Here is a 9,413-nt window from a genome sequence, read left to right as displayed (position 1 = left end):
GTTCTGGTAAGTTTTTATTATTTTTAAAATAATTTTTATAGTCAGGCAGATCGTTTACTATAAAAATGTAACTGCAATCGTCATAATTTAGAATTGCTAGTGTTTCATTACTAGTATTATAAGTTTCAGTACACAATGTTGTACTGAAAAAAATATATATAAAAAAAAAAAAAAAAAATATATATATATATATATATATATATATATTTTTTTTATATATATATATTTTTTTAATTTTATTTATATATATATATATATATATATATATATATATATATATATATATATATATATACACACACACACACACACACACACACACACACACACACACACGAGATAGTAAGACACAGTCCTATCAGTCAGTCCACACTCTACTGCTTCTCGTTATGCCCTGTCTGACGTCATCACAGCGTTATCATCGCCCGTCACGAGCGCATCAAACAAGCCGGTTAAGAGCCGGCACAGAAGCGCGCCGACTAGTTCTCTCCCGTTAAAGCACAGGTTGTCGAGGGTCAATCAGATTATTGGGTAAAATGGATTGTGACGTCAGGGTTTAGGAAGCGTCGCGTTGACTTCACGCAAAGCAGACGAGCGCTTTCCCCGGACGCGAAAGGACCGAGCCGCTCTCCTCCCGCAGACAGGCGCCAGCATGAGTCCACCGACACCGACCTGAAGGACGAACACAGCAGAATGGCCGCGTATCTGGAGGTGAGGGACGTTTAACGAGACGCGTCGTCTCGGATGGAGCGTCTCGACAGGTTCGCGAGGCGTGGCTCGACACCGCGCGTCCGCGAACTTGTAAATAATTCATATTCCTCGTCGGGCTTCATTTTCCGCGCGTTTGAAGTGATGAAAATCTGAACCGATGCGCATAAATAGGTTTCGTAAAGGCGAACGCGAAAGCCGTAATCGATCGCGCTCTAAACCGCTTTAAACAGTATGTTGCCAAGGCGACGCCATTGGTTAGACCGGCAAAAATGATATTTCAAAACAGAAGCCAGTCGTTATTTACTCAGCCTTAAAACAAAGGAAGAAGTTTTGCTGTCTTTTATTACATGCAAATAAATGGCGACTACAGCTTTTTAAATGACTATAAATGTACACCGATGCGGTATACTGTAGCATAATACCGGCTTCGCTTTCGCTCTGAATTATAATTGCGCACCTTAACGAATCAAACTTTAGACCGAGAATGTCCGACAAGCACGTGAAGGCAATTTCACTTGTCACTTCGTGAGAAATATTGAAATTTTTCTTAGATAAAAGCGCCGTGTTATCAACACCACAGCGAATGTGCTCGCGGTCAATCTGTCGCTCGACGCGGTGAATTTTCGCGCTCAACTTCGTTGTGAATCTGTGAGGAAATATCGCCGAACAACGGCAAATGCGACAACCGTTTTTTTTTAAACTCTCTGTCGCAAAAAAGTATATCGAAATGTTCATATTTTGGTTAAATAAGTAGATGACCCATATTTTTGTCGACTGTTACTAATGACTAATGTCACCAGCAAAAATTTGCTCAATCATATCATTAAACAGTAACTGTCGCTAAAAAATGTTTGCAACATGCTTAAATATTGCAACAACAACTGGCTCAAATATTCATAATTCAGTAATTCATAATTAAAATGTTGATTTTTAAATGTTTTTTTTTTTTTTTTTTTTTTTTTTACATACGGCAACACTCATACGCCATTTTCGAAGCGCAAATGGCTTCATTGTTATTTTAAACAATATATTATATTAAAAAAAACTCATATTGCTAGTAAATTTCACGCATAATTTACAAAGAACCAGCAATGCGTCGAATTAAAACGTGAATGAAATGGCCCGAAATAGTATTTTTGAGTAAAAAGATTCTCCAGTAGTTAATAGTTTTCCCCTTTAATTTAAATGATGTTTACAGCCTGTAGATTAAACAATAGTTCCAGTAAATATCACGAGTCTTAGCGTTTCTTTAAAGATGTTTTAATAGATTTTTGTTGCCGTTTCAGATAGCCGATGACAGCAAAGGGCACGAACTGAGTCTTTTCTGTGTGCCGAAACACTACGAGGAGGATTTGGACAGTGTCATAATACCCAATGGCCTCATTAAGGACAGGTACGTTTAACTGATGAGCGCCGCTTTTAATCTGCAACGCACAAACGGTGATATTGCATTCCTGCCCAGAAAGTATCCGAAAGTCTTCGCGGTCCATGGGAAGCGTTTATTCGTGTGGCCTCTGAATGCCCTCGATAGCAAAAGGGCCCCGCAGATGTAGTTAACGACATTAGCACGTTACGAGAGGCATGTGATTTGAATTCGGCTTTCTCCATTTATTTGTTTAACAAATTTCCCCAAGAATCTGTTGACTGACATTTTTGGCGTGACTTCAGCCAGCTTTAAAGAAAGCGTCAGTGTCCCAATGCTCTGCCTTTCGATTCTGATTTTCTCCTCAGGACCGAAAGGTTGGCCCGAGATATTGTTCGGGACATGGGAGGGCATCACATCGTGGCCCTCTGCGTTCTGAAAGGAGGGTACAAGTTCTTCGCGGACCTGATGGATTACATCAAGACGTTGAATCAAAACAGCGATAAGTCTGTGCCGCTGACTGTAGATTTCATTAGGCTAAAGAGCTACTCGGTGAGTGCCAGCTTTTACTGCGTCCATTCACTCCGGTCATCGAGCCTTTCACGCTCCTGCTTAAAGGAACGTGCTACTTTTTTGAGAATAGGCTTATTTTTTTAACCCTAAATAAATGAATAGTTAAATAGAGTTGGGTTTTAGAATTATCATCGACATTGTTCATTTCAAAAACAATAGTAGGCTTAATATAATAACATCAATTTAATATCTGGTAAATGCCTAAATTCCTAGTAGCTTTTAAAAAAGATCGATTTTAGTTTTTAGTGTTTTATTTTTATGACCGATTATGTAGAATCTTAATTTTAGTGCAGTGAAGATGAAGCCGTAAAACATTTATTTTATTCATCTTTAATCGAACGAGAGTCAAACTAAGTTTACAGTTAAAATTAAGTTTACAATTAAAGATTAAGTTTACAGTTTAAAGTTTAAGTTTACAGTTTACAGTTTAAGTTTACAGTTAAAGTTTAAGTTTACAGTTAAAGTTAAAGTTTAAGTTTACAGTTAAAATTAAAACGCGGAGTAGCGTATTGTGTGTTTTTAATTATTTTAAACAAAAGTTGCACTCGTTGTATAAGTAGCGGTTCTAAACTGAACATTTATTTTGACAGGTTGGGTTGCCATGTTGATAGTTGACAGTTCTGGCGACGTTTTGGATGTATTTATGTCCTCATTTAGCGAAATGGCAGATGCTGAAAACATTGCGAGCGTCGCGCACTTCAGAACGCATTTCAGAATGAAGTTATTTTATCGGCAAACCGGCTTGGAAAATGGCTGACGCCGATAATGATAAAAACGCTTAATATGGCCAGGCCGATAATCGGTTTAATGGATAATTGCTTTGCATGTTCAGCATTTAAATGATTTTCCTTTTTCTCTTTCCCTCTCTGATCTGGTTTCTCCTCAGAACGATCAGTCTACAAACTGTGTGAAGGTTATCGGTGGGGATGAGTTATCTGCCCTTACTGGCAAAGTTAGTTTTAACTTCTATTTTTGTTTTGTTTCCTATTTTAAGTTTTGGGGGCTACTTATTTTTCTCTTTTCTCACTGGGGATGTGCGATACAGTAAATATATGTATATTAAGAACAGCATTATACAGCATCCTTAATGCTACTTTTGATCAATTTATGTTTTATCAATGTGTGTGTGTGTGTGTCTTTTGCAAATACGAATAACTGTCTTTAACGTTTTATTTAAAAATAATCCGTCTCCTCTCTTTCTTTACAGAATGTGCTCATAGTAGAGGTAAGGTTACATTTTTGATGCAATGCATTTTAGGTCGAACTTGTGTCTGCTGCAATGTGTGACATGTATGTCATGAAATAAATGAACAATTTCCTTGTGCCTCAGGATATTGTAGAGACAGGAAAAACGATGGAAACGCTGCTCAAGCTATTAAACGAATGTCAGCCTAAAATGGTGAAAGTTGTCAGGTAAGACAGAAACACCTTTGGAAAGAACGAACCGAAGACTTGTCGATAAACGGTTCGATTGCCCTTTTTATCAGTCGTACGTTTCATTTAATGTCTGATTTGTAATTCGAGTGTCCCGTCGTTTCAGTTTACTTGTGAAAAGGACTCCCAGGAGCTCAGGATACCGTCCAGACTGTGAGTTCCCTGGTGTTTCGTTGGATTTTATCGGATATTATGACCATTTTTGCGCCTAATCCGCATCGCTTGGAGAAATCAAACACCCGGCGTCGATGTAGTCCGACGTATTCAGACACGCGCTCATCTGTCTGTGTTCAGAGTAGTTATGCAATGCTTTTAGTCAGAAAGCTGATAAGCTCTTAATATCCATCCATCCATCCTCCGAGCACGAATGTTACTCTTTCGCTCCAGCGGTCGGTTAAGACGATGGAGAATCACCATCACCAACAGAAACTCTGTTTGTGCGTACATGTTAAAATATCCCGTGTTTTTTTTTTTTTTCCCAGATATTGGATTTGAAGTTCCTGACAAGTTCTTAGTGGGATATGCTTTAGACTACAACGAATATTTCAGGGATTTGAGTGTAAGTTGTTGTGCTGCAATGCATATAGTGAGCTCAAATTGTTTTGTATCCGATTTATGCGTTTACACCTTTCTGTTTTCTTTGTCTCGTAGCATATCTGTATTTTAAGTGACAGAGCGAAAGAGAAATATAAAGTATGATGTGACGCCCAGGTGCTGGACGCATGAAGACAAAGATCACTGTGAACTTTTTTTGCTTTGTTTTATTGTCAAATTATTTTTCTACATGCCGTCTGAAACGAATAACGAACTCCATAAAACATGGATTCCCAAAGATCGCACTTAGTGTTGCAGCGAAGAATGAATAAGAGCGAAAATGTCTTGTGTTATAATTAGTCGTCTAATTTTAATTATCATTACTGGCGAAGATTATGGGCAGAGTTGCCACTTTTTTTTTTTATTTTGAACCGATGCCTTGGATTAATTGGTTTTATGTTGATTTTATGTCCATTCGGCTAAATCAAGTTTGGTTTAAGAGCTTGCGAAGTTAATCACTGTTAGCTAGTTATTCTTATTTGTTATATATATCCTCTAGACACTGACTCCAGATTATATCCACGCACCAAATGTCATGACGTCTTTGGTACTGAAATGGAGGTTTTTGATCACCACAATAAAATCACATTGACAATGTTACTATTTTTGCCCTGGTTGTTTTCTGTGCATGCAAATGTAAGTAATATTTACTTGTTTACTGCCACCAAGGTCTTGAAAAACTGTTATTCGAAGGAAGTTAAGCAGCATTTGATATTTTATTCATAAAACTTTCTCAAATATCAGCTATCATGCATACTTTCAGAGTTTTAATATGTGTGTGTCTCCTACTTATCTAATGTAAGTAAGTTTTAAGTGACCGCTAGGAATTGTTTTTTGGCGCCAAATATCAAGGCTCTTTCAAATATCATTATCGTATTTGTCTCACAAACTTTTGCAAGCTGTCATTTTCTTTTAATTTACTAATTGCAACTATTCACACCTGTCTCACACACACACACACACACACACACACACACGCGCGCGCGCGCACAAATCTCTATAACACAATTAAGAAACATTAGCTTGTGATCGTAAAAGACTGTGGTTGGTCAATCCTGATCATCGCTGGAAAAAGTAACAGCTACCACGTTACAGTTGGCGCTTAAACCAAAATCTTTGGAAAGACTACGACGTTACGTGTTTAAAACACCACAAATGCTGTGAAGATTTTAGGAGAGGACAATGATATTTACTGTGTGTCTTTAAATTATTATTTTTAGTTTTCAACAAAAAGTTTGACACAGTGTGGAGATAAATATAGAAAAAAGGCAATAGAGTTCCTTAATACAAATATGAGCTGCTGACACACAAGGCAAAGTTTAATACATGCGATAAAGTAAAAAAAAGTAAATAAAAAAGTTAATTCTGACCCAACAATTAGACGCGTTCAGGCCTTTAAGTCCCGCCCATTTAAGAACCTCATTCGCTCGTCTCATTCTGACGAGGCGTGACGTCACCTCGTGATTGCGGAAGTGGTCTTGCAGGAGGATTGTTGCAACGTGAATTTGCCGTCAGGTAAATTTCACCGAGAAGTTGAATGAGATATTTTATTTGATAACGGCGAGTCCGCGATGGCAGCTCTTAAATATGCCGGAATGGATGATACAGACAGTGAAGACGAGCTTCCTCCCGGCTGGGAGGAGAGATCCACGAAAGACGGATGGGTTTATTATGCCAAGTGAGTGTTTGTCACACAAAACACAAACACCTGAGATAATATTGTGCATTTACAAGTTGCGCTTGCGCAGTTAGCGCAAGAAAGAGAAGTGTATAGCAACCAAAGAATGTTTTTAAGGTGGTTCATGCAATGTTATTGTCACAATTCGAGTGTATAATTCATTTCAGCCACGAGGAAATGAAGACCCAGTGGGAGCATCCCAAAACCGGGAAGAAGAAACGCTGTGCTGGAGGTACAGTGAATATTAATAATGGCTACAGTTTTTTTTTTTTATTGTGGTATACATTTTTCAATCACGCTCACTCAGTATGAGGAACATGAGTGAAGTGTGCAGGGCTTTGTGAAGAGCTTGACTTGAAGAATAACTACATCACAGAATGTATCTGATACATTTTTTAATTAAATTTTTCCTTTTTTAGCTTTGCCATATGGGTGGGAGCAGGAGACTGACGATAAAGGCCAAATCTTCTACGTTGAGTGAGTTCAGAGCATTAGATATTTATTTGTGTGTTTCTGCTGTAATCAATTATAACATATTATAGTTTCCCTTAAGTCATAATTTGAGCTTTCGCGATATATGTCTCCTAGCTTTTAGGGCTGGTTATTTGACAAAATAAAGTTTTGGTCTGTATGCGCATTAAATATTTGCATTGCTGTTTTCCTGGAAAATTATGCTTGTGCACTAGGAGATGAATGCAGCGATATTACAATCATAAAACGCTGCTGAATGAATTAAGTCAAATAAAATATTGTTTTAAAAGAAGTTTTAGATGCAATATAAATACAGCATGTAGTTTAAAGGAAAAGAAGAATTAAAATGACCAAACAAATAAAATTAATTGTAGTTGTGGTTCAGTTATGTTTATTATATCAATAGAATCTATTGAACAGTATGTAGTATTTTGGGTATAATAAGGATCGGATCATAAATACTGAGCTAAATGAAGTCATTAATAATATATATGGATAGAATAATATAATGTGTTAATATGCGGATAGAATTGACATATTATTATCATTAATAATAAATATGCTTATTCGGTGGTCTGCTCTACACCTGTTTATCATAATTTGAAAAGTGTGTGTGTGTGTATATATATATATATATATATATATATATATATATATATATATATATATATATATATATATATATATATATATATATATATATATATATATATCTCTCTAAAGCCTACTACCAATTAAGCATATTATTAGGTGATGTGCATCTCAGTAATGAGAAGGGGTGTGGTCTAATGACATCAACACCCTATATCAGGTGTGCATAATTATTAGGCAACTTCCTTTCCTTTGGCAAAATGGGTCAAAAGAAGGACTTGACAGGCTCCGAAAAGTCAAAAATAGTGAGATATCTTGCAGAGGGATGTAAGAAAGGCTGAAAAACGACCACCACTGAACAAGACACGCAAGCCGAAACGTCAAGACTGGGTCAAGAAATATCTCAAGACTGATGAGATGAGAGTGAGTCTTGATGGGCCCGTGGCAGAGAGCTCCAGTCCGACTCAGACGCCAGCAAGGTGGAGGTGGACTACTGGTTTGGGCTGGTGTCATCAAAGATGAGCTTGTGGGGCCTTTTCGGGTTGAGGTCCTACTGCCACTTTCTGGAAGACGCCTTCAAGCGGTGGTACACGAAGAAGTCTGCATCCTTCGAGAAAAACATGGTTTTCGTGCAGGACGACGCTCCATCACACGCGTCCAAGTACTCCACAGCATGGCTGGCAAGAAAGGGTCTTAAAGAAGAAAAACGAATGACTTGGCCTCCTTGTTCACCTGATCTGAACCCCGTGGAGAACATGTGGTCCATCGTGACATGTGAGATTTACAAGGAGGGAAAACGGTGCACCTCTCTGGACGGTGTCACGCAACGTTGATGGTGAACAGATCAAAACACAGACAGAGTCCATGGATGGCAGGCCTTTGAGTGTCCTTGCAAAGAAAGGTGGCTTTATTGGTCACCGATTTGTTTTGCTTTTTATTTTTGAATGTCAGAAATGTGTGTTTGTGGATGTTTGAGATGTTACATCGGTTTCACTGGTGAAAATAAATAATTGAAATGGGTATACATTTTTTTTTTTTTTTTTAAGTTGCCTAATAATTATGCACAGTAATAGCCACCTGCGCACACAGATATCCTCCTAAAATAGCTAAAACTAAAAACTACTTCCAAAAATATTCAGCTTTATTCAGAGTTTTTTTGGGTTCATTGAGAACATGGTTGTTCAATAATAAAATTAATCCTCAAAAATACTACTTGCCTAATAATTCTGCACTCCTGTGTGTGTGTGTGTGTGTGTATATATTAATTTTTGATTTTTATTATTTTCTTTTTCTTCCCATCAGCCACATCAACAAGCGCACCACATATTTCGACCCTCGGCAGGCCTTCACCATCGAGGACCTGCAGCTGAAGCCCAAGCGCTACGACGGGAACAGCACGGCTCTGGAGATCCTGCACGGCCGGGATCTGTCCGACAGAGTGGTGCTGGTCACCGGAGCGAACTCCGGCATCGGTGAGTCTCATCCAGTAGATGGAGCCGCGGCGTTATTTATGCGTTTCACTGAAACACCAGCCAGCTTCAGCATTTAAATGATCTGAAACACCTTCAAGCGCTTATGAATGATTAATCTGATTCTTTAACTACTTTATTCATCGTCCGGCATCTGATTCCAACACCGTTATGAGAATCTGTGGAAACTTTTCAGCCCAACAGAAACATTTCTGACTTCGATCGTGTAGTGTTTTATATCTAGTGTACACTACTGTTCGGGGTGTGTAACATTTTTCAGTTTTTATTATTTCTGTTCAGCAAGGATGTTTTAATTTCAATCTTTTTTTTACGTTAACATATTTCAAATAAATATTTTTAGCTTTCTGTAAAATGCAACTCTCATCAACAAACGTTACTGAGCATCAGATCAGCATATTAATATCTGAAGACTTGTGTAAAGCTTTGTGTCTTACAAATAATTGACATTTTAACAATATATTCACATAGAAAACAGCACTTTTATATATTATATTTTTTATAAAAAAAA

General features: G+C 37.7%; 2 protein-coding genes across 3 annotated transcripts in view; both read left to right on the top strand.

Annotated features, from left to right (window-relative positions):
• Positions 1–419: 419 nt before the first annotated feature.
• hprt1l (hypoxanthine phosphoribosyltransferase 1, like) lies at positions 420–5,275 on the top strand. The gene is made up of 9 exons (XM_043228671.1): positions 420–711; positions 1,998–2,104; positions 2,443–2,626; positions 3,534–3,599; positions 3,855–3,872; positions 3,978–4,060; positions 4,188–4,234; positions 4,564–4,640; positions 4,733–5,275. The coding sequence occupies exons 1-9, from the start codon at positions 694–696 to the stop codon at positions 4,778–4,780; spliced, it is 648 nt and encodes a 215-aa protein (XP_043084606.1). The 5' UTR covers positions 420–693; the 3' UTR covers positions 4,781–5,275.
• Positions 5,276–6,114: 839 nt separating this feature from the next.
• The window catches only part of wwox (WW domain containing oxidoreductase), a 175,578-nt gene continuing 172,279 nt past the window's right edge, over positions 6,115–9,413 (top strand). Inside the window, exons 1-4 of one of the 2 annotated variants that reach the window (XM_043227631.1) lie at positions 6,115–6,353; positions 6,521–6,585; positions 6,773–6,830; positions 8,718–8,887. In XM_043227631.1, the coding sequence (XP_043083566.1) occupies positions 6,247–6,353; positions 6,521–6,585; positions 6,773–6,830; positions 8,718–8,887 (400 nt within the window). In that variant the 5' untranslated portion in view covers positions 6,115–6,246. The remainder of the gene's footprint in view (positions 6,354–6,520; positions 6,586–6,772; positions 6,831–8,717; positions 8,888–9,413) is intronic. The other variant, XM_043227630.1, reaches the window with a different exon arrangement.

This window comes from Puntigrus tetrazona, chromosome 25, assembly GCF_018831695.1.
Source record: "Puntigrus tetrazona isolate hp1 chromosome 25, ASM1883169v1, whole genome shotgun sequence".
NCBI lineage: Eukaryota > Metazoa > Chordata > Actinopteri > Cypriniformes > Cyprinidae > Puntigrus > Puntigrus tetrazona.
Note: the sequence above shows the minus strand (reverse complement) of the source record. Positions and strands in the feature narration are given on the sequence as shown.